This window comes from Cnephaeus nilssonii (genome assembly GCF_951640355.1).
Source record: "Cnephaeus nilssonii genome assembly, chromosome: 6".
NCBI classification, from domain to species: Eukaryota; Metazoa; Chordata; class Mammalia; order Chiroptera; family Vespertilionidae; genus Cnephaeus; species Cnephaeus nilssonii.
This window is the reverse complement of record NC_137077.1, coordinates 11,049,592-11,076,542: the sequence shown is the minus strand read 5'-3', so window position 1 is coordinate 11,076,542 and position 26,951 is coordinate 11,049,592. Positions and strand designations below refer to the sequence as shown.

Genomic DNA, 26,951 nt, shown 5'->3' with positions numbered 1-26,951 from the left:
GGGACCCAGGGGGCTCCTCATAAGTCACTGCAGCCAGCGGTACCTGCGATGCCTGTTTTCCTCCCTTCCTGAGATTGCTGATTGTGAAACCCCGTCCCTGTGCTCCCAGCTCTTCCCGCGGTAACTGATTCTTGTGTTGACTTACAGATCATAAGGCAGCAGTTTCCCCAGTTAACCACCAGAAGACTCGGGACCCGCGGACAGTCCAAGTAAGCACCGGAGACCCCACCCCATGAGCGAGCTCTGTCTGCAGGCCTGGCGGGAAGCCTATGTCTGGCCATGGCACAGGGCAAGGGCAGGGGCTGGGGGGTGTTTAAGACAGCAGGACCCTCTCTCCCAGCACCCCTGAGAGAGGCTGTCCAAAGCCCAGGGCCAGCTGGGCCTCCTAAGAAATCCATCTTTTTGCCACCCTGCCTGTAGGCCTTTGTGTAAAATCGTCTGGAGCGTTATTTACAGGAGCACCTTGTAGCTTCTTGGTCAACCTCCAGGTTTACCTAGGTCCTAGATGTTTCACTGAGCGAACTCTCTGCTCTCATAGCATCCAGCCGGCCAGAGGAGCAACCTGCCCCAATAAAACTGAGGGGGAGAAGGGGGACAGGTGCACCCACACTGTAGTGCACAGGCCATACGGCTTCCCGTTCAGCCGTCTGTCAGCCAACCAGCCTGTTTGCTTCTCACTTCCTGTGTCAGATAGAGGGCGCTGCGCGCCGGGAGCACATGAGCAGACAGGCACTGCCTTCATGGAGCACATGTTCCCGTAGGGGAGACAGACAGGAAAAAGACAATTTGGTTGCAAAAAGGGGGTTGTCATAGCGAATAACAACGGGGGAGTGGCCCAGGACAGCCTTTCCAAGGAGATGCCCTGAGGAGTGAGAGGGATGGGTGGACACCTGCCGACCAGCTGTGAGCCAATGGGAAGGGAATCTCTACCTATACTGCGCAGGCTTCACGAAAGTCTGCATTTATCAAACTTGCCTCAAAGGGTGTTCAAAAATGGCTGCACTTCGATAACTGGTCCACGTAAAGGGTGTGACGGCCGTGTAAGTTTGGTAAGCGCTGAGTTTTCAACAGATTCCTCGAGGCAGGACTTCTCAGAACCTTTATTATGCTAATGCGCAAGGTGACTCCACTAGAGGGTGCTTATTACGCAACATTTCTCAACATTTTGACATGTTAAGTAGCAGGTCAGCACATAGTGACTTACGAAATACTGAAAATTTTTTCCATAAAAACCACCACGGAAGACTCATAAGACTTGTGACCAAGGGTGATCCAAAAGCAGCGTGTCCAGTACTGCCCCCCCCCCACTCCCGCCAATACCGGCAGCAGGTTCCCACCCTCCCAGTGTGGGCTTAGCTTTGGGGCCAAGTTAAAGAAAGTGGCTGATCAAACTGGGAGAACCCGTTTTCGGCTAAAGTCCTGAAAATACTGACACTGATTTATTTGTGCGGCTCAGAAGCTCTGGGGGTGATGCCCAAGGAGATGTACAGAACAGTTTTTAGCCAGGGACATTTTGGAATAAATTGCGCATAATCTTCCGTGGTGACTACTCTGGAGAACAAAACTTGATTATAGTGAGAAATTCCAGGGTCTGTTTTAGAATAAGGCTTCAGCCTTGGTAAGGGTATAGAGTACAGGAGCCACATTCTCCCTTCCTTGTTTGCCGGGCGGCACCCAAAGGGCAGTGCCCAGCATTGGTTGAACCAGATAGACCGTGGATGGATGGAAGGCAGCTGAGTGCGTGGAAATGATTCTTTTTCTTCTGCTCCTGGTCTGTAGTCACTGGCTCCAATACACTTGCCCATTTCTAAGAGAAGAGGTAGACAGTGAAGCTAGAACAGAAAGGTTTCCCGTCTACATACACTTGGAGAAGTTTCCCTCTGTCTACCTGTGAGAGCCTGGGTGTTTTTTATTTGTTTGTTTGTTTTTCTTTAACCTCAAGGTTGGCAAATTGGGCAACACTTCTTTTAAAATTCCACGTGATTTATTTCATGGTTTCCCCTCCATAAGGATCCTCCAAGGTTGGTCACACCTCCAACCATTTGAAAGGTAATAAGAAGCTCTATAGTCTCCAACCTGCTGCTTAGTCCTATTAAAACAAACAAACAAACAAGCAAGCAAAATCCCTCAGTAAATGTACCTGGGCAGAATAAAGGGGCTGGGGCTGCGGTGGGGATGGCCAGTGGAGGGTTTTAGACCTGCCCTACAAAACTGAAATATATAGGAAAATTCAGAAGCGATCAGAGCAATAACTTCCTGTAGTTGTGGCTTTTAGCAGTACACACTCTGAAAAATCAAGAAATGGTCTGATCCGAATTGTTGCTGCTCTCTCGGTCTTAAGACGTTATGGAGAGGAGCTTTGTAACCTTGGGGAGGCTGGTCATAACTGCCTTCCCCCTGAAGGGTGTGTCCGGGGCACTCGGAATGGAACGGCCCCTCCCCCTCCCTCTGGGGGGGGGGTGTGGGGAGCAGGAAGGGCAGTTATGACAGTTGGGAAGTAGAAGGCGCAGGAGGCAGATCGGCTCCACACAGAGAGAGCTTTCTGGGAACTATCCGGACCTAAAATGAACTGGGCTCCCTTGGGAGGGCCTGGGTACCTCATCCCAGGAGGCATTCAGATAGAGGCGAGATGCCCGCTAAGCAGAAATATGACAGAATGGTACCTAGAGGAGCGGGGATTTGGGGGCGGGGTGGGGGGGAGAGGTTACCTGTGCCTGTCTCCTCCCTGTGACGCCTGGGCCATAACTCAGAATGCTTTCTCGTTTGTGTTGTGTTGTGGGTGGAAAAGAATCGTTACTGTGTGGCCGTGTTTCTGAAAGCTAGATGGGCATTGCTGTGTGATTGTGAAAATCTCCTCTGACCTACTCAGAGTCTTCGGGGTGGGGCCCAGGAGTCTGTACTTTAATATGTTGTGTCGGGGATTCTTGCTGTCAGTGAAGTTTGAGAACCGCTGGCGTGGTGGTTAAAAGCCCTTTGGAGGTTCAAATCCTGCCTCTCATGCTTACTCACGGGGTGATCTTGGTGTTCTTTAAATTCTCTGGACCTCCGGTCCCTCGTCTGTATAGTGGGATGGTCATTAGTTCCAGCCTCACGGGGTTTTGTGAGGTTAAACAAGGAATGTGTGTGTCAAGCACTTAGCAGCCGGTGAGCTGCTGTGGTGGGCACCCCGTGCACAGCAGCAGAGAGCGACAGTCCCTCCGGCCGTTGGGGAGCACAGAGCCGGAGTGTAATGCAGGTGCTTCCCCAGCAGGCTGGCCGCCTCTAACTGACGGCCCTCAGGGTTACCTGTGACGCTTGTGTCAGTGCTGGCCGTGGGCCCCATCCCATGCTTCGAATCCATCGGTCTGGGAAGGGGCCCAGGACGCTGTACTTTGATTATGCTCCATGAATGGCTCTGACAAACATCCGGGTTTATAATACCTCGCGCAGTGGTCCTAGCGAGGGCTTCGTGGTGGGACAGACCTGTGTGCAAGACCCGGTTACAGCTGTGTAACCTTGAGTAGATTAAGCTTTCTTGCCTCCATTTTCCCATCTGTAAAAAGAATGTAATAATCCCCACTTTAAGTATTGTTTTTACGAATTAAGTACAGAGAGCACTTACCAACGTGCCTAGCACAGAGCAAGTGCTCAACAGGTTGTAGCTAAAATCTTAAAAGCTTCCCTCCATTAGGCTTAATGGGAAATGTTGCTGTCAGTAAACCCATTTTTAGTTAATAAAAAGTTCTGGTCTTTGCTTTACATTCAGTGTCAACAGAAGCACTGAATTTATCTGTTTAAAGATAGAGTTCTTTATGACCACCATCTACTAAGGAAAACAGGCCCAATGAGTTTCTGTTGGTGGTTTGCAGCCATAAACCCACCTTCTTCGTGGGTCTTCATAGAGGGGGAGACCCAAATGCCCTGTCCCTGGGTCACACTTGGCTCGATAGGAGAGGTTAAGTACAAATGGAAATATTTTTCACCCCCCTCTCTGCTTTGCAAAGTATTTGACTTAACATTTTCTGTGGGAGGCAATTTTGGTTATTTTTACCTGCGTGATTGATGGCTGGCAACATGGAACTCTGGTTTAATTCCAGACTTCAGAGATGTCAAGCCTCACCAGAGAGTTAGCGCTTCTCGCCCCAGGAGGACGGGCCCAGTCGCCCGTGGCCTTGGGCAGCCCTGCTCAGGAAACGCCACCCGATAACGTGCCTGGGCTTTCTCTCTCCCTGTGGCCCAGGTACCATTACTACGGCATTGCTGTGAAGGAGAGCTCCCAATATTATGATGTGATGTATTCCAAGAAAGGAGCCGCCTGGGTGAGCGAGACGGGCAAGAAAGAAGTGAGCAAGCAGACGGTGGCATATTCACCCCGGTCCAAACTTGGGACGTTGCTGCCGGAGTTTCCAAATGTCAAAGATCTCAATCTGCCAGCCAGTCTGCCCGAGGAGAAGGTGACCATGTCCGAAGGGTTGGGGGGAGGGTGGTTTATCTCTCTCTCTTTCACACAAAACACTCGCGCCCCCCCCCCCTCTCTCTCTCTCTCTAACTGCAAAATGGTGAGTTTAAAAATACAAAGCTAGAAATCTGAATCAAGCATGGACTTTCATTAATAGTAATGTATCAGTCCATTAGTTAGGAAAAATGTCCCATACTAATGTGAGATGTTAACAATAGAGATAACTGGGTGTGGGGTTATATGGGAACTCCCTGCACTATCTTCAAAACTTTACTACGGATCTATTATGATTCTAAAATAAAAAGTTTAACTACCTACAACCAACCTACCCCCCCACCTGTGAGTTTCACTGCCTCCTGTCACACAGGAAGGGCCCCTCTCCTCTGATGGCTTTGTTATAAAGCTTATTTTCCTGTGTGCTGCCCAGGATAAGGGGAAATCATAGTCCCGGAGATAAGATTTTCTCGGTATAGCAGTTCAATTTGGGCCATAGGGTACCTGGAGGAAATTAGTGGAAACACCAATCTGGGGACTTCCCCGGGCCGTCACGGGTCTCACACACCTGTCCTGGTGCAACCAGTGCGCCAATAGGTGCGGAGCTCCTGCCGTCCTCACGTGACGCTGGGAGCTGGGGTGGTGGTGGAGGAGGCAGGAGGCCTGCTCACAGTCGAGCAGGGAGCCAGATGGTTGCAAAGCAAGCTACGTTTATATTAAGCACATGTCTGCAACAAAAAAGAATGCAAAGAGTACTTTCAATCTAAGAACTAGATAAATCCTTGTTGTTTCTCAGATGTGCTTTTTTTCTCCACAGACTTCTTACACCATAGCTTTGAAATTTTTGGATAAGAGGAGATGGGAGAGAACATTCTTTTGCTAAGCAGATCCAGAGGATTGCCAGTGTCTCTCTGATTGTGGCAAAAGCACCTCTTATACACACTGGGTTTTAACTTTCCACTGTCTCAACCGATGAGGAGAGTTTAATTCATAAGCCCTGCTGAGCTCTACTATGTGCCAGGCGCTGTGCTAAATGCTGGATTAAAAAGCACAAATAATGTGCCATTTCATTCTCCCGGAGCCCACAGTTTCATGGGGTGGAGAATGGGGACAGAGAGTGCACCCTGTGTTTCCATACCAAAAGTCAGTATTCTGATAGAGAAACACTCTCAGGGGCTGCGTGAGGGTCAGCGAGCATTACCCAAGGAAAGCGAGTCTCGGTGGGGTCTTCAGGGTGAGGAAGAGTTAGGTGAACGTCATCCCCTCAACAGGGAATAAATGAGTTGAAAATTGAAATTCCAAGGGCAGCAGTAACATGTACTAATGCATCCCTTTCTTGTTGATCCCTCACCTCCACAGGTTTCTACCTTTATTATGATGTACAGGACACACTGTCAGAGAATACTGGACACTGTAATAAGAGCCAACTTTGATGAGGTAGGTCCAAAAGCGCCTGTGTTAAAATATAATAAAACGACTCCTGTTTCATGAGCTGCTTCTCGGTGCCTGACCTGGAAGCCCCGATGCACATTGTTAGCTCACTTAATCCTCACAGTGATCCTAGGAACCGGGCACCGTTGCTGTCCTCACTTCATAGACCTTCTGTGTGGCTAGCAGGTGGCGTGGCCTTTCCCCAGTCTACCCAGTGAGCTGCATCCTGCCTGATTGGCCTGCGAGGAAGACAGTTTTGTCAGGGTAGCATTACATCCAGAATTACAGACTCAGGAAAGCATTTCTGTATTTTGGATTTAATTTCTCCTCAGGCTCGTCCACTGTGGTGCATTTGGAGCTGGCTACCGGTCCCCTCCATTCTCAATATGGTCATATATGTATCAAAGCCCGCCAGTAAGGGACTGAAAGGGTTAATTCAGGAAACTAACTTTATAGATTTTTTAAAATATACTTTTATTGATTTCAGAGAGGAAGGGAGAGGAGAGAGAGAGAGAAACATCAATGATGAGAGAGAACCATCGATCAGCTGCCTCCTGCACACCCCCCACTGGGGATTGAGCCGGCAACCTGGGCATGTGCCCTTGACCAGAATCAAACCTGAGACCCCTCAGCCCGCAGGCTGATGCTCTATCCACTGAGCCAAACCAGATAGGGCAGGAAACTAAATAACCACTTTCAATTATTTGCCTCTGATTACTTCACCTCTTATGCTTGCAGAGAGTCAGAACTTCTTCCTTCTGTCTAATAATAAGTTTCCACTTGTTAAATGCCTACATGATCCAGGCATTTTATAGAAGGGATGTGATTTCATCCTAACAATAGGTAGACACTATTATCTCCATTTTATAAAAGCTGGTAACTCTCATCTCATATACTCAGTCCTGAGCTCCAGATTCAATTGACATCTAAGTTAACGGCCAAACCAGAGTACTAATTTTCTGCCCCAAATCTGCTTTCCAAGTCTTAGCTTACCACCACCATCCAATCATTCAGGCCACAAACCTCGATTCTTCTCTTTCCCTCACTCTTCATGTCCAGTCTGTCGGGAAGTCCTGTCGGCTCTACCTCCAGATACAAACACTGTCTGTCCATTTCACATCCAACTTCCACGTATCAGCTCCTAAGCTTTGCACTGTTCTTTCTCCCTCCTTTTTCCTCTCACTCCGAGGAACTGGTACCTTTGGACATTAAATGGTCTAACATGCACAGAGAGGAAGGAAGGTCTGGGTAAAACACCCCCTACAAAGGCGGCTCCAGAGAAGCAGTGCTGCTCAGGGCTCCCGTGCCTCTCGAACAGATGCCGGTACAGACGTTGGTTTCCCACAGATTGGTTTGACACACACAGCCACTGGTCTTTCCAGGATTTCCGCTGGAAATGGACTGCTCATAGACTAAAAGAGTAGGGCTGCATGCAAGGAACACGTGGAAAGGCAAATGAATTCAGAATGTACCAGATCTTAGGAATCAACTGGGCAGAGCTTCCTCCTTGGAGTTGGAAGGGCAGGCAGAGGCTCAGGACCCAGCCTGAGACCAGTGCCCAGGGGTCAGGGGACAGCAGGGGGTACTCTGGAGGGCGAGCACCTTGTGCATGCAATGTGGCCATCTCTCAGGCCCAGCCAGACCAACCACCAGCCGCCAGGTGTCCCAATGACAGGTGAGCGGAGCCACAGTGAGGATTCTGGCTGGCTGACATTCAGATTTAGGCAAGGGTGTGCCAAATGCTTAGGATGGAACACTGATTTCTTGGGCCTATTAGTGCCTCCATGATATAATAGTTATAGCTAACCTTTATTAAGCATCTATGACATGCCACGCACTATAATAAGTACTTTTAAGGAATCATTACCAAAACCTATGCGGTAAATACTACTTCTGTTCCCATTTTCCATGTGAGGAAACTGAGGTGTAGAGATATCACACCCCTGGGTGGTAGTGGTGCTAGGATTGGAACCCCGACAGGCAATCTTCCCTCATATGGATTGTCGTAGTTTTAATGTTCAATCTGGATTTTCACTGTCATGGAATTAACAGAACTGTGACTTGAGTTTCACAATTTACAAAGCTGACTGCATCCACCATTTGGATCATGTTTTTGGCAACTACCATTTTCCCTTTAGGAAGTCGGGGACATGCTTTTCTTCCCATTCCTCGCCTCCGAAGCCTCCCACACAGTGTTGACACTGGGAAGTCCAGGCAGGCCAGGGAGGTCGAAGAAGTGAGAGCAGGTCGCCAGGCTGGGGTCGGGGGAGCCTGGTGAAGGGAAAGCAAGACCTACTCCTCGGAGGGGCCTGAAGGACCCTGCAGTCGCCAGGGCAGGGGCAGGAAGCGGGGAAGCGGGCAGTCTCAGGAATGGGGTAGAAGCCCAGTTACCATGTGAAGAACAAGGCAGCCACAGGAGACAGGCAGACAGGGCTCTATGTCACCATTGCCTGGCTTGCTGTCTGGCTTTGGACAAGTAGGTGAATGTCTCTGCAAAATGGGAGTGATGAGTCTCGCTGGAATAGTATTATGAGTATTAAATGAGAGAACCTATGCAGAGTATCTGGCATATCGTAGGCACTCAATAAAGCTAATGCCAGTAAGAGTACCACCTCCAAAGTATTGGGCTGGGGCACTGACTTTCCCCCTGCATTGGCTCAGGACGGATAGGGGAGCCAGGGATGTGGATAATGCTGTGGGTGGGAGAGCGCCACCTGTGGAGGAAGGAAGGATACAATAGTCCAGGAGCCAAGTGGAACCCATGAGATCACAAAAGTTCAGTTATTCCCCAACTTCAAGATGAGCCATTCCCCAATGTTGGCTAAAGTCTATACATTTTTACATGTTGTTATATGTACAGGTTAACCGTCTTCTATCATTTTCCTTCACTTCCCTTATCTTGTTCCACCCCTCTCCCCCCTACCCTGCTCTCTCCCTGACCTCCAAGTCACACACTAAAAGACAGGTGTCAGGGCCATTGGGGTTCTCTGCTTTGGAAGTTCATTCAGCCATTTGTTATCAGCAATTCAGCTTGCGTTCCTGCTGTCATATTAATAATACCCCCACATTTGAGTGCTTACTATATTCCTGATCTGTGCCATGCAGCTTACTGCCAGATATCAGCATCTAGGATCCTATAATGGCACCACCCGGCAGGGCTCTTGGGGAAAAGGGAGGCATTTGGATATGAAGAAAGCCTTGCACTTTACCTAGTTTGGGGCACACAGGTTTGAATCAGGAGATTTTTGTTTGTAGCACCTATTCCCTTCCCTTCCAGACTTATTCCTCTTACTAGCCACTCATGGCCCCGGGGTACAAATAAGTCCCTAGAATAGTAAATTCTAATAATCTGAGCTTTTTAAAAACAATACCCACCTTCCCTTCCTTAAATTCTCCCCAGACCACAGTAAGCACGAAGGGGGTGAGGGGTTACGGTGCTAATCCTCTCCCTGGGCAGAACAGACCCAGGCTGCCAGGCCACATGGTTCTCCAGCAATGGGCATGCCACACAGGGGCAAGGAGGACCTTCCAGGCCTCCTGAGCCACACCAGGCTGGGGTGGCCTTGGCTGAGTCCCAGGCCTCTGTTGGGAGGGCCCTGTGTGACCTCATGGTTCTTCTCTCTGTGGGTCGATACAGGTTCAAAGTTTCCTTCTGCACTTTTGGCAAGGGATGCCGCCCCACATGCTGCCTGTGCTGGGCTCCTCCACGGTGGTGAACATCGTCGGCGTGTGTGACTCCATCCTCTACAAAGCGATCTCGGGAGTGCTGATGCCCACCGTGCTGCAGGCATTACCCGACAGGTGGGCACACTTCTCATCTCCCCTCAGGGCTGGTCCCCAGCATTTACTGCTCCTGCTTCTCTTTATGGGTTCTAATCATGCACTGTCTGGGGCCTCCCTTGTTTAGAAAGTCTCTAACACAAAGCAATAAAAGGAAAAACCCAATGGTAATGGTAAGCACCATTAACATTGGTGTGTTGTTTTTTTAATTAAAATTTAAAAATGGTTAAAAATTCAAAATGTATAATAATGGTGTACAGTGAAGAGCTCCCCCCCCCCCCCCCCCCGCTCCTCTTTTTCTCCAGACACCAGGTCCCCTGCCCAGAGCATCATTATTTTCTTTCATGTGTTGCAGGATTTATTTGTTAATGTTTTATTTAGGTTTTCTGCATCAAAACTCATAAATAAGATTGGTCTGCATTTTCTTTTTGTGTTTAATCTTTGTCAGTTGTTGGTATCATTGTTTTTTGGTGTTTTGTTTTGTTTTGTTTTGTTTTCATTTTTGGTTTTGCTTCATAAAAGGAGTCTGGAAGCTCCCTGCCCTTTTTTTCCTAAGGTCTAAACCAGTTTAAATTGTATTGAAATTACTTGCTCTTGAAGATTGCATGGAATTAGTTCCCTTTTGAAGCCATCCGGGCTTGGTGTTGTATGGGGGTAAATCTTCAAAAACTTCTTTCTTTTTTTCATATAATAAATGCTCAGTTTAGATTTTCTATTTTCTCTGAGGAAAGTTTTGGTAAATTATATTGTCCTAGAAAATGATCCATTTCTTCCAGATCTTTAAATTAATTTGCTTAGGGTTGAGCAAAGTGGGTTTGTGCACTCACTGAATTTCCTCCGTGTCTGGTTATTTCTGCTTTACTATATTTCAGTTTGTGTGGTTGTGCTTTCTGCCATTTCTTTGTAGTTAGCTTACCTAATTTTTATATTTTCAAGAAAAAGCCTTTTGGATATACTTACTGCTGCTATTATTTTTTCTAATATATTAATATCTGCTTTTACTAACTCGTTCCTTTTCTTAAGTTTACTGTTACTCATTTACTCAACAAATACTTATTGAGTGCTTCCTATGTGCCTGTTGCAATTCTAGGAGCTTCAGTTATATCAGTCACACACACACCCAAAAATAACCAAAAAATAAATGCCTGATTTATTTACACTTTTTACCCTTGTTTTATAGCACAAGTATTTCAGGCTTAGATTTTTCTTTGAGCACTGTTTTGACTGTATGCCATAGGTTTTGATATGTAATATTTTAATAATTATTCTTCTTCTAAATATATTGGTTTGGAGTTCTTCTGTGTCCTAAGAATTTAAAAAGAGCATTTAAAATGTTCCAATTGTTAGGAGCTAGTGTTTTCTGGTTATGTTATTTTCCCTTTTATTGCTTTGTGATTAGAGACTTTCTAAACTACAGCATTTCTTTGAGATTTAATTTAGGTTTCCCCTGTTGTCTAACATACGGTCATTTTGTTACACTTGGAAAGAAGGAGCACTGTGTCTTCAAGGTGCCACTTCCACATTTATGAATTTGGACCAAGTTTGTTGTTGTTTAGTTCTGAGACGTCTTCCCACTTAGAAGTTGAATAAAAGTGGCCACAGTGGGCACCCTTGCCTTCTTTCTGATCTTAGAGGAAAAGCTTTCAGCTTTTCACCATTGAGTGTGATGTTTGCTGTGGGTTTGTTATAAATGTCCTTTATTATGGTGAGGTATGTTCCCTCTATACATACTTTGTTGAGAGTTCTTATCATGGATATTGAGTTTTTTCAAATGCTTTTTCTCCATCTCTTCAAATGATCATGTGATTTTTATCCCTCGTTTTGTTGATGTGGTATATCACATTGATTGATATGGAGGTATTGAGCCCCATCCTTGCATCCCTGGCACTTGATCATGGTATATGATTCTTTTAGTGCACTGTTGAATTCGGTGGGCTAATACTTTGTTGAGAAATTTTGCATCATGCTCATCAGGAATATTGGCCTATAATTTTCCTTTTTTTGCAGTGTCTTTGTCTATTTTAGGTATCAGAGTAATGTTGGCCTCGTAGAATGAGTTTGGAAGCATTCCTTTGTTTTCAGTTTTTTGGAATAATTAGAAAAGGATAAGTATTAATTTTCCTTTAAATGTTTGGAAGGATTTGCCTGTGAAGCCATCTGGTTCTGGGGCTTTTGTTTTATTTAGTTCCTTCCTTCTACTAACTTTGGGCTTTATTTGTTCTTTTTTGTATTTCTTTAGGCACAATCATGGTTATTTTAAATTCCCTGTTTGATAGTCTGGTTCCATAGATTGCTTTATCTCTTGGGAGTGCGTTCTTCTTAGTTTTTTGTGTATCTTACAATTTTACATTGACTGCCAAACAGTATGTGGAGCAGTAAAAACTGAGGTAAGTAGTATTTATGCCTGGAAATGAGCATGCCTTTTCTTCTCCTGGGCTCTTAATGTGAGGAAGTGAGCCAGGTTATTCAGGAGTTCATTGGGGTTGGGTTTTACTGTTGCTATGGTTACCTTTCGTATCCCAGCAGATTTAAATTCTTTTGGAGTGCCTGTGCTTAGGTTGGAAGTTTGTTTGTTGAGGGGGTTTTTCAATGTTACTGCTACATCCTCAGCATTAGGTCTCCTGTGTACCACTACTACACTTGTTAGCCTGTTTGGGGATGGGGTGAGGGCGGGGTTCTCTGTTATCCTGACTCAGTCTTAAGTAAGCCTGTGGTTTTGGCAGTCAGTGTTGGGCATTTTCAGTGATCATATCCCACTTCAGAGATAAATCTCTAGTAGTTTGAGCCCATGATGGTTTCTGCCAAGGTTAGAAAGCTTTTCCTTTTCATCCTCCCCTCCCCTGGCCACCTGCAGTGAGTCTCTCCCCGCGCCCAGGCCAACAGTATTTCCCACCCTTCCCCTAGCCACTAGAGGCTTTTGTTCATAGGGAGGATGGTCTGAGTAGGACCGCATGCTTCTCTACAGCAGTGGCTGCTCCCCTCCTCCAAGCTGCTCCTCAGAGGTGGGCTTTCTCCTCCTCTCCTGCCCCAGTCCTTTTCGTGAGCGTATGGCTGGGCCCATGGAGAAGACCTTGTGAATAGATGCGAATGTCCTCTGCCTCTGTGGTTCCCAGAGCTCCATGTACTTACGCTACTTCACACTCGGCCTTTACCAATTTAAGCTGAATTCTTCCTTGGCTGTGGGATGTCCCGCTTTCCTCCCTCTAACACAAATGAGCCAGCTCCCAAGTCCTGTCTTTCCACAAATTCCAGGCTAGGTGGTTGTGACCTCAGCTCTCTGATGGGTTAACAAAAAAAATATGATTTTATAGATTATCTGTTTTTTTCTTATAATGGTGGGAGTGATGCTCTTTCCCATTTTCCACATTCTTGGTAGAACAGCAACACACCTAAATAGGCCAGTAAAGGTTGCCTCCAGGTGGGTTTGTGGTCCAATTTTAGTGTCGCGCTTTTATGCATTTTTCAAGTGTTCTACCTTAAGACTGAATTATTTTTATAATTATATGTCTAAGCGTATGCATGTAGCAAATTATATGTGTGTGTGTGTGTGTGTGTTTAATGAATGAATGAATATTTGAGTCCTGTGTGCATGCACGCACGCGCACACACAGACCCCTTTAGATTCTGAGTTATTAAGTTCTTGTACATTGATCAAGTGAGTGAGATAATAACTAAATCTCTATCTCCATTTTACTAAGAAGGGACCTCCTGTAGGATCAGTACAAGTATACACATCTTTATAAGAGAGTTTCACATGCTGCTAATATTGCTTCTTAGGTGCTACACACACAAGGCATTATAGTTTATTATAAAGCAGTGCATGGGGTACAAACAAAATACTAACCCCTGCCACCTCCTCTGTAATTGTCTTGTTTTTATAGAAGTGAAAGTTGAAGCTTAAGAGCTGAAATCACTTGTCCATCTTCATCTGCAAATAAATGAAACAGCCAGAACTCAATATTTATTCATTCATTAAACAAATGTGTATTGATTACTATACTGTGCTAGGTCCTGGAATGCAGCATTAAAGAAGATAAACGTGCACCATGCCCTCACTGAGCTTACCGTCTGCCAGAGGAGACAGTTCTTTAAAATTACATAGTTAATTACCAGAATGACCTTTGGCTTATAAATCCAGTGCCTTTTCCATTAAATCAGGAAAAGACCAGCTGACTTTTCAGTTGTTTATATTCATTCGTCCCTCACTTCTTTGCATGCCTTCTGTGTGCCCGGCCCTGTGCCAGGCCAGGGGTGGAATGAGAATCGGGTCTAGCAGTTCTCACAGCCCTCCTGGCCCAGGCTGGGGCGCGGCTGCCAGACCACCCACCCCTTCCTTCCCTGCTCTGCAAAGCATATTGAAATATGCTTTCTGGTGAATAAGTGACAACATAATAGAGAGAACCATGAATCATGCACTCTTATTTGCAAGATAGATAGATCATTCTCAAACTTGGGCTGTTCACCTCTGTGACCTTTCAAGGGGTGCTGGCACAGTGGTTGTTAATAACCATTGGTCTAGCAGATATAAGGAAACATGTTTGGGTGTAGGGGGTTGGGGATGGATGGGCAAGAAGGATAAGGTATCAGTGAAGCGAAGAGAAGACTGAAGTTCTAAGCAATAGCCAGGCCTGTGGCCGAAAAGCAGCAGGAGGCCCTGGTCTGGACGGGAGGAATCCAGCATCTCAGGTGCGTGTGCAGTGTGGGTGTTTCCATCACCTAGCCTGCAGCCAGGCCACACTGGGCTTAAATCTTGGCTCTTGCACTTATTGCTGCATCTCCTTGGCAAATAAAGTAATTTCTCTGAGCCTCAGTTTCTCACCTCCCTGCTGGGAATAACAATAGCACCTACTTGTTGGTGAGGGGTAAGTAAGAAAATATGTGTGAAGTGTTTAGTGCTTGTCACCTTGCACTCATTAAAAAGTGGCTGCTATTATCACCGCTTTGCTGTTGTACCAGCATCACTGCTGGAGGCCATTCTGGCAGTTTCAAGTGTGGAGCTAAGATGCAAGGGAAGGGCAGAAGGTGTGGGAGCATCTGCAGGAAAGGGAGGGGAAGGAAAGGGGTTATGCACCCCTGTGCCTGTGCCTAGCAGAGTGCCTGATTCAGAGGAAGTGCTGAATCAATGTTGAAGACTGAGTGAACCCAAAGCCCTGCAGGTGCAGGGCGGGCCCTGGGAGAGCCAGCCTGGGGAGAGGGAAAGGGGAGGGAGAGCCCAGGAGGGAGGCAGGATAAGTCAGCAGAGGAAAAAGTCAGGCTGCAGCAAGTGTACTGTGGGAGGAGATATGTCGAGAAGGGGTGTGGTCCCCATCCCCTGATGCTACAGGAAGGAGGAGTGGGCATGGAGTCATCTCTCAGACCAGGTGATAAGGGGAGGCCAGCTCCTTGGACCCCTGAGCAAGGCAGCCTGAATATTGAGGTTACTCAAAGTCCCGCAGCCCCATGTCTGCGTCCCAAAATAGAATCTTTTCCAGGCAGAACCCCCCTTGCCTTTCTTCAGCTTAAGCCAACCAATTGCACCAAGTGAAAGGCCTCATCAGCAATCCTGCTGCTTGCTTGCTGCTCCCAGACAAAGGCCAGCTCCCCACCAGCCACTAGTAATCCTCCTGCATATGTGTCACGGACGGAGAATGGCAAGGCCCTGTCCCCGTCGGTCCAGTAGCCGCAGGAGGGTCACACTGGACACTTCTCTAGGTTCTGACCTCTGTTGAGAGCAGCAAATGTTTTTGAGATTTAACCTCAGAAGTCAGATCCAATGTGCTACTACCTGATACTGGTTTAGAAGCTTTGCTTTGTTACAGGTACAGGGCTTTGGGTCCACTCAGTCTTCAACATTGCTTCAGCACTTCCTCAGTGCCAGGCACTCTGCTAGGCACAGGCACAGGCGTGCATACTCCCTTTCCTTTCAGGAAGACACACTTGACTTCCTTCTTCCCTCACACACCCAGATCCACTCACCGGAAATCCTGTTGGCTCTGCCTTCAAAATATTTTAATCTGTCCATATCGCATTATTTCCACTGGTACCACCCTCGTCCTCCCTCTTGCCGGGACTCTTGCAGTAACTCTGCACAGATCTCCCTGTTCTGTCCTCACCCACCTACACTTGATTTTCATCACAGAAGCCAAAAGAGTCTTTAAAACATACGGCAGGATTGAGAGTGCTGAGATAGTGGGGAGAGCGGGGAAGCTGGGAAGGAAGGGAGCCAGGCTGCTATCTGGGGCAGCGGCTTTCCAGGCAGAGGGAGAGGGAGCAGCAAGTGCAAAGGGCCTGGTGAGGCTGGCAGGGGCTCGGAGACACAGAAAGGGGGCTTGTGCCCGTGGGAATCAGGTGAGCTGGGAGGAGAGGCTGAAATCAGAGAGATAAAGGGGAGCATTTGGGTAGGTCCTCGTGGGGAATACATCTGAACTCGGTGCACCGGGGGTTGGGAACCATTAATCCATTTGTTTCACTGAACAAACATTTCTTACGTGCCTACTAGGTGCCTGGCACTCTGTCAGGTGCTGAGGCTACCATGGTGCACACAGTCTAGTGGGAAAGATGGACGTTAATCAGATAATCGCACAAGTTAGTGCATGATGACCAGCTGTCACAGCTGCAGGGCCCGTCCAGAGGAATCCTCAGGGGCTCTGACCCAGTGAAGGGGCTTCAGGGAAGGCTTTCCTGTGGAAGTAACGCCTGGTCTGAGATGGGATGGAGGAGAGGGAGTCGAATGGGTAAAGAAGGGTGGGATGAAAGGTTGCCAAGGGCACAGGCCCTGAGGTGGCAAAGACTGGGCAGAGGCCAATGGGGCTGAAATGTGGATGAAGGGAGGAACCGCACAGTGAGGCTGGAGAGGGAAACAAGGCTAGAGTGTGAGCTTTGGGGGTCCGGGTGAGGAGGTTGGTTTTCAACCAGAGGTGAAACAGATCAGGATTGCAAGTGCTTTGGCAAAATCCCTCTGACCCTGAAAGATGGGGGGGAAGTGGGAAGGTGAGCAGGGCAGGGAGGCTCCATGGAAGCTGTTACGGGGGCCCTGGTGAAGGATGAGGACAGCTTGAAGTGGGAGAAAACTGGAGGGGGCTGAGAGGTAACGAAGATAAAATCTGTAATGCCTGGCAGTGGGAAGAGAGACTGTTTGAGTCTCACACTAGTTGCACTAAAAGAGGAACAACCAGATATTGTAAGCTTCATAATGTGATGCAATGGGCAGCCACCTATGAAGCTTTTTATGCCTAAAAGGAAAAAAAAATCATAACTGAACTTAAGTCTTTAGACCTAATTGCCACTTTATAGAAAGCACACAGGATAGGTGAACAGTTTAAATGCACCACGAGGAAGAAATCAGAATGTGGGGCATTCCAGGGAATAAATAACAAATGGCATGAAATAAACTTTTAAAGAGATTTAAGAAATAGAACAAGGCAATATATGTTTTATCCAATGTGTGGACTTTGTTTGGATCCAGATACTAACAAGATAGAAGATTTCTTTAAGAGAAATTTGAGTACAGACTGGACTTTAGATAATATTAAAGAATTACTGTTCATTCTGTTTAGGTATACTAATAGCATGTTGATAAATTAAAATGGCAAACTGTTTGCTAATTATTGAAGCTAGGTGATAGATATTTGGAGGTTTATTATGCTATTCTCTTTATCCCGGGGTATATTTGAAATTTTTGATAATAAATAACGTTAAAACAAAAGTTCATGGAAAGTAGAATCTCCGCGAAGTAGGGAATACAAGAAAAGAACTAGCTCTGACAGGGAAATGATGAGTTCAGTTTGCACACGTTGAGTTTGATGTGCCGTTGGGACTTGCAAATGGAGGGGTCCTGAGTCCTGCAGACCTCTGCTCTGGAGCTATCACAGTGAGTGTAGATGGTGACATGCAGTGGGCATGGAGAAACTACCCAGGGCAGGAATCCAGAGGGATGAGAGAGGGCCCAGGTCTAGTCCTGAAAGAACTGGAAGACATAATGGCCGGGTAGAGGGGGCTGAGCTTTGTGACTGAGGAGCAGGAGCCAGAAGACAGACGGTCACAAATGTCAAGGTAAGCAAATGTTTCCAACAGGAGGAAGGGCTAACAGAACCGAATGCTGCTAAGATGTCAAGCAAGATGAGAACCAAAATGAGTCCATTGGGTTTGTGTCAGGGATGGAGGCTGCTCTCTGGGTTAGGGACAGGAGTGAACAGGAGGTGACAAGAGGGAGACAAGAGTCTAGATAACTTAGAAGAAATATGTCTGTGAAGAAGAAGAAAGAGGGTCGTAGCTTGAGGAGTGAAGAAATGAGAGGGATTTTTGTTTTGAAGACGAGCCAATGTTGGAGCACTAAAATGTAGAGAAGAATGACCCAGGGCCGTGGTCGGCAAACTGCGGCTCACGAGCCACATGCGGCTCTTTGGCCCCTTGGGTGTGGCTCTTCCACAAAATACCACGGCCTGGGTGAGTCTATTTTGAAGAAGTGGCATTAGAAGAAGTTTAAGTTTAAAAAATTTGGCTCTCAAAAGAAATTTCAATCGTTGGCTCTGTTGACTAATGAGTTTGCCGACCGCTGACCCAGGAGAGAGGAAAAGGTGCAGCGTAGGGTAGAAGTGGCAGTCAGTAATATAAGATCCCTGAGAAGGCAGGAGGGGATGAGATAGGACAGTGGTCGGCAAACCGTGGCTCAGGAGCCACATGCGACTCTTTGGCCCCTTGAGTGTGGCTCTTCCACAAAATACCACGTGTGGGCGCGCACGTACAGTGTGATTGAAACTTCGTGGCCCATGCGCAGAAGTCAGTTTTCGGCCTGGGCGAGTCTATTTTGAAGAAGTGGTTCTAACGCCAAGCCATACTCAAGGGGCCAAAGAGCCGCATGTGGCTCTCAAGCCGCGGTTTGCCGACCACTGAGATAGGAGATTGGCTCTTTGATTCTATCCGGAAATAGGAGGGGATGAGACCTGCTGGTAGAGAGAGAGAAGTAGGCGGATTGGAGGTGTGAGAGTCTTGGGAGAAGGTAGGACTTGGTCATGGAAAAGGAAAGAATGTATGAGCAGAAAAACATGGTAGGACTGCCCAGGGGGGAGGAGGTTGGTGATCATGGTGAGACAGGAGAGGCGGTGGGAGACTGAACAGGGTAGTGTTGGTGGAAGGCAAGGATGGTTGGATGTCAGTGTGGGGAGAGGCCCTGTGGCCCGAATGACTAAGGAGGACTACATGGAGGACACTGGAGTTGGGGCTATGAGCAGGTGGGATCCTGAAAATGGTGCTCAATGTCTTTTCAACTCCAAATTTCCATCTCACATTGTAATCGACTGCCACCCCCCCCCCCACCTTTCACCCCTCCAGCCCCCTCCCACCTCCTGCTCCAAAACAATCCTTGACTTTCCAAATTTGATATGAGTTCAAGGTCCATGTCAGTGTTGTTTGCAAGTTAAAAATACACTGTTGCTTCCCAGTCCTTTCCAAGCAGCAAGCAGTTCGGTAAGCCTGGGCCCACACTGGGTGGGCAGGCATGGCCATATGCTGCCAGGGTTCTGTCCGACTAGGGGGCTGGGACAAGTTGGGCAGCATGAGGAGGAGGGGCTAATTGCAAATTGGCGCTTAGAGGCCCACTGTCTTCACCCCTTATACCAGGCTCTACAGAAACACGGAGGATGCTTTGCTCACAGTAAGTTCTGATGGCTGCCCAGCCTTGCACTGTGCCTGCCGGGTCTCCCCGCCCACCAGCACTGGCACAGAGCACATTCTGCTCGTGCCCTTCTCAGACCCACCAGTTCTGCGGAGCTGGGGCTGCCAGCCTCGCCTCTCGAGTTACTGCTATGAGTGGCACCTATTGGTTGCCGTCTGGTGGAAGGACTGGGCCACACACGAGGCACTTAAAATGTATCCTTTCTCTTCCTAGCTTAACTCAGGTGATCCGGAAGTTTGCCAAGCAGCTGGATGAGTGGCTAAAAGTGGCTCTTCACGACCTCCCAGAGAACCTGCGAAACATCAAGTTTGAACGTAAGTGCTGAGTTTGGGAGTGGAGGGGTAGAGGGAAAACAGTTTTGTGCCAAACATCTTACATAAAATAGTAACAACAATAGCTACCATTTACTGCGTGTTACTACAAAGCACCAAGTATTATGCTTAGCACTTTCCATACGTTAACTTGTTTAATCCTCACAAAATGTTAATTACTGGTGGTACAGCTGCTTTCATAGAAAAGGGAACAGGCTTAGGGAGGTGGTAAGTAGCAGAGGCAGGATTGTTCCCAGATCTGCCTCCCAGAGCAGAAACGCCCGAGTTTCTGCTCATCACCTCCATGTTCCTTCTCTCACCTATCCTTATGCCACCACTATGGTGTAGGACACAGTGTTGCTGTTCACAGATGGGGCTCCAGGACGCAGTGAAAGGTCCCCAAAGCCACATAGCCAGTCACTAGGGGCCCGGAGTCCAGCTCCCATCTGTTCAACCCCCAGACCCAGAGATTCCCCTGAGCTCCTGCCCACAAATGGAACTGGTCTCAGGAGACAGAAAACAGCGTGGGTCTCACATATTTAATGCCCTGCCTAATGAGCAAGCCAAATTAATATTTCTCATAAGAGGTTGGGACTGCGAATCTTCTCTCTGCTGAGCGGCACCCTCACTCCCCAGCGTTGTTTTTGCCTGAGGAAACTGGTCCAATTCCTGTCTCGATGTGTCTGTACTAGTGGGAAGACTCACTATTAAACAAAGACAAAATGATTTCAAGCAAATCAAAGTTATATGTTTCTTAAAACCCCATTTGAATACAGCCTGCCTTTCTTGCCCTAAATCGGTGCCCCCAGTGAAATGAAGGAGATCAAATTACCTCTCTCCGCGGGCCGAGGGGCCCTTTCAGCGGCTCTGAGGCCGCCTGCGGTGCCCATCGCCTACTGATAAAGCCCACTTTATTTCACGGCTCTCAGTTCTTTTCTTTCCCCCAGCACTAAATTCCACATCACAAAGTTAAAGAAAAAGTAATTAAGGAGAAGGATTAACGATTGATCAGCCTGGAAAATTAGAAGTTCTTCTGTCCCCTTCCCCCGCCCCCATTCCTCCACCCCATGCCTTATTTTTCAAACCAAGCTGGCTCCAAGTCCACATTACAATAATCCCAGGACCACTTCTGATTGTTTCTTGACCAGTTCAGAAATTAATGAGAAGAATGCCCGTGCCGTTTTAATTATGCTGACAAAACAAACCTGTTGAAAGTTGGCAGCGAGGAGCTTTTGGGACCTTCTACCTGTGGGTGCCTGGGGGACACCCACTCTTCCCAGGGAGACTTGGGGTGCACCTTGAAAATGGGCAAGGAGTAGAAACACACACCACTCCAAATGATTGTAAGAATGAAGACCCCAGGCAGGCACAAGGCTTGTCTGCTTCAGGATTCACGGACCAGGACCACTTCACATCATCAGCCCACTGTGTCACCATAGGAAACAGAGCCATCAGAACATGCAATGGGTCATGGAGCTCATTCGCTAAAAGGGACAGATGACGAATGCAAAGCCATGTTCAAGGAGCAGCTCGGGGTTCCATCGTGGAGCCCCTTTAGCAGCTCACACCCCCGAGGCTCATTCAGGGCTTCCTATTAGACAGACTGCATTGTAAAGGACCTTCTTCAAAGCTCCCACTTGATTCTTGCAATTATTTATGGGGAGTAGGGATTGAGCCTGCAATTAGCTAAATGAAAGACAAGTAAATAATTGCTTTTACTCATGGTTGATTGACACCATGATTTCTCACACCTGCTAGTGTGACTTTGAAACATATGCCCCAGATATCGACATTTTAGGAAATAGTTGTCCAAACGGAAAAACAAAAACTCAAACCCTGGGTTTTGCCAGTGGGCTTCTAAAATGAGTTGGACAGTGAGTCAACTTTAGGTAAATAAGAAAATTACTTTTTGAAATCTGCCCCTGGAAAATCTGAAGCAGGACCATAAAGCCTGCAAATATTTCAAACTACCTTATTCTTCTTTCAGTGTCCAGAAGGTTTTCCCAAATTCTGAGACGGCAAACATCACTAAATCATCTCTGCCAGGTATGTGTCCTGCGCTGTGTTCTAACTACTGCTGAGTCATTACAAATGAGGGCAGATCCACAGACCAGCTGCCCATGGGATGTCGGGTGTAGCTGTTACCTTTAATTTCTACAGATAAGGAACAAAAACATTAGCCAATCACTAAATAGCTTCAACTAACAAAATAATTTCTGACAATAGTTGCCCCTTCACCTGTTCTAGGCTATCAAGTTTGTTTCCCTTCTGTAAATTGGGGTTTCTCTGACACTGTTGACATTTTCAGCTGGATAATTCTTTGCTGTGAGAAGTTGTTTTGTGCATTGTAGGTATTTAGTAGCACCCCTGCCTTCTACCCACCTGATGCCAGCCAGTAGCACCCCCTCCCCAGCCCCAAGTCCCACCTGGATGTGACAATCAGGAATGTCTCCCGACCCTGCAGTGTAGCCTGGGCAGGGTATGCCTGGTGGTGAGCCACTGAAATGAGTGATTCAAACAGATATGGAGGATGACTTATTTGTTGTTTTTGTGTCACCCAAAAGAGTTCAAAGCCACGAGGCATGTTAAATATTTAGCCAATTTTATTTATTCTTCTAGATTTCTGTTCTTTGGAGCATAAAAGTGACATACGCTTACCATTTACTAAGTTCAAAACTAGCAAAAGTGTAGCATAATAAAAAGTGGAAGATTCTACTGTAACTCCATACTTATAACTGGATGGCATAAAGCTTTGCATTTCTATTAATCCTGCACCTTAAGGAAGGGACTGTGAGTTGGCCTGTTACCATTCATTAACACATTAATGATCTAAAAGCAGAGGGAGCAAGCTGGTGGCTGCGGGTCAAATCAGCCCTCAGATGTGTGGGGTTATTTTTGTTTGATTTGCATGTATTCAAAGACATTTTATCACTCAGCCACCAATAATTGAAACTTGTAGATGACAGCTGAACACCCAAATTTTCTGTAGAAAAATGTTAAGAGCTGGCACCCTCAGCGCTACACCTCCCCAGGGCAGTGATCAGCTGGGTGGGCTGAGCGCCTCTCCAGCGGCACTGTCCTCGTCTCCCCATCTCCCCACCTTCTCATACACTGGCCCCTCACTCATGTGTCACCTGCCTGCCTGCTTTCTGTGTTTGGGTTTGCAGCCCCTCCCTTATAGTGTTGGTTCTGGGTTGGTGCCAGCTATTGAAGGTCAAGGTGGGAGGGAGGGCTTTCTAGTTAGAGTGCCTGAGGCAGGCTCCAGGCTGGGAACCAGAACGTGTAAAACTGCACCCACACACCTCACTTTTCCTGCTCTGCCCCTGGCATAAACAGCACAGGGAGGGATTTGGAGACCGGAGGGAAACCCTTCCACGTTCCTGTAGGCAGGTACAGAGACCTGACAGATGAATGGGATTCAGTGAAGAAAATAATATTGGCACACTGCCATGTTTCCCAGGAATCATGCCTCGGGTCATATCAGGGAACTAGACATGGTCTTGGTGCATACCTCGGGGTTCAAAAAGTTTAGGAAAGCCTTTGGCCCTGTATACTGCACAGGTAGGTAAAAGCATCTACAGATATGTGTAAGGGTGCGTGTTTGTGTGCGCGCACACACACATGCACTCACACACTTCCTCTCTACTTTTCCACGCTGACATATGTAATTTAATCAGCAAATGCTACCTTTCTATCTCACTGGACAGCTATCAAACACGTTCCTGGATCAGCCAGAGGACTGGGGTTGGTGCTAAGAACATTTCGTGGAACGTCTTAGTATCCCAACGAGCTTTCCTAAACACACACGGCAAGTCAGACTACACAGCACCTGACCAAAAACACCCCCGCCCCCCAAGTACTTACACCTGAGATCTAAATATCCAGACCCTTTTGGATACACTAAGCAAGCAAATTGGCATTAATATCTCAGCTGTTCACTCCACAAAATCTTTGAGTGCCTACTGTGTACCAGGCATTATATATGCTCAGTGGTATTTGCCCTCAGCAGAAAAAAAAGTAAATGAAAGAATAATCCAAAGTGCATGAAGGAAACCTCACAGAAAGAGAGAATGATGGGACATTGAGGTTCTCCTTAGATAAAGTGATTAGAGAAAGTCTCTCCACGGAGTGACATCTAAGTTGGAGTGTACGCAATGGAAGGGTTGCTGGGACGGGCAGGGTGAGAGAAGAAAGTTTCAGACGTAACACAGACCCTGTGCAAAGGCCCTGAGGTGTCATGGCAATCAAGAGAACCTGAACAACAGTCTCCTCTTTCATTGAGCTCTTACTTCTTAAGCTATGTCCTCTTCAAACATAATCTTAATAAATCCTTGACAGCATTCCTCCATGCGAGGCAGGCCCTATGACACATCCAGTTTATAGACCAGGAAACAGGTTGTTCCACATGCCTGCCCCAAGTCCCTCAGCTGGTCAGCAGCGAGGCCAGGATTTGAACTAAGTATATTTGAATGCGGAATCCCAGACCTTCACATTTGGTTGTTTTCATTACCATTAGAGACTGACCCAGTTCACATACTCATATATTCAGGCCTCTGTGACCTTCGGAGTTCTACGATGATCTAAGCCAAGTTTTACTTGAGTTCAGACAGTCTGGGTGTAAAGGTTACTGTCAGTATTTACCTTTGCCTGGAAATTCACAAGCATTAGGAGACATATAATGTCCACGTGTATTTGAAATCTTTTTTTTTTTTTCATTTTACTAAAGACTCCTTTGAAAACATGCAAGTAAAGGAAATGATTCTGGAAATGTTTTTCATTGCGTTTATCAATATTGTTCCGACTTCATGGTTCCAAGTATTAGTGATCCAAGTGTTGTTTCAACTTGCAGATTTAAGTTCTACCAATGAGGGTTTGCTGAGACGGCTACAACTTGCGCGCGCGCACACACACACACACACACACACATACACACTACCAAGTCTTAAGGTCTAATTTCCCTTTTACTCCATCTTAATTATATTTGTTTTAATCATTACAGATACATGAAAAACAGAAAGCTAGACTGCAAACTGCGTCAGAATGCACTCACATGTAAACTACACACTGAAAGGTTCCTAGGTCAAGGGTGTGGTGGGCCCGGGCAGCAGGACCATTCCTGGTCTGGGACTGGCACTTCTTGGGCGCAGGAGACATAGAGGTTATTCAGCGCAGAGCTTCTGTCCCGCAGGCTTGCATCAGAGAGCTGGCCGGTCTCTGGGCCCCGTCCCATTGTTCCACGGGGTCAAGACCAAGGTTCTGGGAACAGCATGGTTGGGTCTGGCCTAGGCCACCATGAGGTCGTTTTTTAGTGAGAAAGGGAGATCGAGAGAGCCTCAGAGAAAAAGGGTATGGATCTTGAGTTATAGACTCACCTACTTATTTGTTAAAACTATTTTCCTGAATTTCAAAGTAGTTTGCAAAATACCCTTGGCAGATTCATTTAAAAGGCTTAAAGGAAATAAAGTGAAGGGTTCTCCCCTGACAACCCTGAGCTAAGGAGCTGGCTGGATTGGATTACAGGCCTCTCGAACGGTGATCCACAGCACGGACATCACATTCCAGATGCTGGAAGACTGGAGGAACGTGGACCTCAACAGCATCACCAAGCAAACCCTGTACACCATGGAGGACTCCCACGAGGAGCACCGCAAACTCATCATCCAGCGTAAGGCGGGCTACAGGGTTATGTCATTTTGGTTTTTGTTTTGTTTTTTTTTTAAAGAGAAAGTATCTTGGGAGATACTTGGGAGGAAATATCTTGGGAGATAGTCATGCCTGGGAATGCTCTGCTTACTTTAAATTAAAAAGTGCACGCTGGGGCTTGAGCATGCTGGTGGGAATGAGTAAGTGCTGCTCTGGTAAGAGCATGGGCTTGGGGTGCCCAACAGACTTATATTCAACCCCTGGCTCTCGTGCACGGTGACTTGGCTTCCGAATCTGTAAAATGGGGGTAATGCAGAGGGATTAAATGGGACAATGTGTGCCCTGTGCCTGGTGCACAATGTAGTGCTGGTAGATGAGGTGGTTAGAGGGCAAGCACTCGAGTCAGGCCGTGTTTTAAACTTGCCTCTGCCATTCATTATCTCTGAAACCTTGGGAAAGTTACGTATTCCATAGTGCCTCGGTCTCCTCATTGTAAAGTAGGGTAATCAGTACCTAACTCCTTGGGTTGCTCATTCATTCATATTCAACAAACACTTGAGCACAAAAGGTACTTGAGCAATTGCTACGTACCATGTACTGTTCTAGGCTCTGACATTCACATTCTAGGGATGGTCTAAGGTTAAACGTGTCCACGTACAGCACTTAGAGGAGTGCCTGGCACGTGGCAAGCACTGGATAACCGTTAGCAGTTAGCACTCACTGCCACCACCAGTCGCTCAGATGCACAGAGAGTGGGACAAAGGGCAAAACACCACAACCAACGAGAAGCTCAGAGACTTGGTTCCAGTCGCTGCTCTGTCCCTAACTTGCCCTCTGACTTCAAGTGGATCATGTCACCTCATTAAGACCTAGCTTCCTCGTCTGTAAAAAGAGGCAGGTCAACCAAACGGACTTTTAAAGCCCCTTCTCATTCTGCAATGCTAGGACCTTCCGGTAATCCTGGAAGCTGACCTCGTTGGTGGCTATCAACTAAGTAAAGTGGGACAACCAGCCATTCCAGAGAAATGGGGAACTAAAACGGCTCAGACAAGTGAAAACTACAGACGTGTGTGGATCTTGAATTGTGGTTTGATTTACACACACACACACACACAAGTCATGATGTTTCAGATCGGAGACCACCGCAGAGATGGTTCTGTTTTCTCAGTGCTCCACTGCTTGCAAAGTACTTCCCGACCCATGATCTGACTTGCAGCTGAAGCCAGGGGGGAAGTGGTACGATTATCCACCTTTTCCTAATGCAGAACTGAGGGCACGGCAGTTGCTTCCTTCAATCCAAAAATATTTATCAAGCATCTACTATTTAGGTAGCAGAAGCTGGTCAGGCTACTGCCCAGTACAGTTGTGGTTTAAAAACATTTGAATGGTCAAATGTGCCCTATCACGGGGCAGAGAGCAAGAGAGCAACAGCGCTGCTGTCCACTCAGGCCAGCCAGCACCCACGGGTAACAGCTGCATCACAGGTCATGCACCAGCTAACGAAGACAGTGGACAAAAATGCACGCATGCACACACACACTCACCACATCACAGGATTATGAGTGATATACTGAAGGCAAAATACAGAAAGTAAAATGCTATGAATGTATAGAGGGACATGGTCAGTGCTGGTAAGGGGCACAGAGTGGGTAGAAAGGATTTCAAGGAGGGACATGTCCCCTGGGCCATTAGGAACCAAGCA

The 26,951-nt window shown here is 47.1% G+C and overlaps 1 protein-coding gene across 3 annotated transcripts in view; it reads left to right on the top strand.

The window, feature by feature from the left end:
- RFX4 (regulatory factor X4) overlaps positions 1–26,951 on the top strand; it is a gene marked incomplete at both ends in the record, with an annotated part of 127,731 nt that overhangs the window by 66,748 nt on the left and 34,032 nt on the right. For 2 of the 3 annotated variants that reach the window (XM_079773681.1, XM_079773680.1), the window contains 7 exons: positions 148–209; positions 4,220–4,433; positions 5,792–5,869; positions 9,501–9,664; positions 19,509–19,609; positions 21,594–21,652; positions 25,127–25,271. In XM_079773681.1, the coding sequence (XP_079629807.1) occupies positions 148–209; positions 4,220–4,433; positions 5,792–5,869; positions 9,501–9,664; positions 19,509–19,609; positions 21,594–21,652; positions 25,127–25,271 (823 nt within the window). Of the gene's footprint in view, positions 1–147; positions 210–2,564; positions 2,660–4,219; positions 4,434–5,791; positions 5,870–9,500; positions 9,665–19,508; positions 19,610–21,593; positions 21,653–25,126; positions 25,272–26,951 lie in introns of those variants that run through there. The other variant, XM_079773682.1, reaches the window with a different exon arrangement.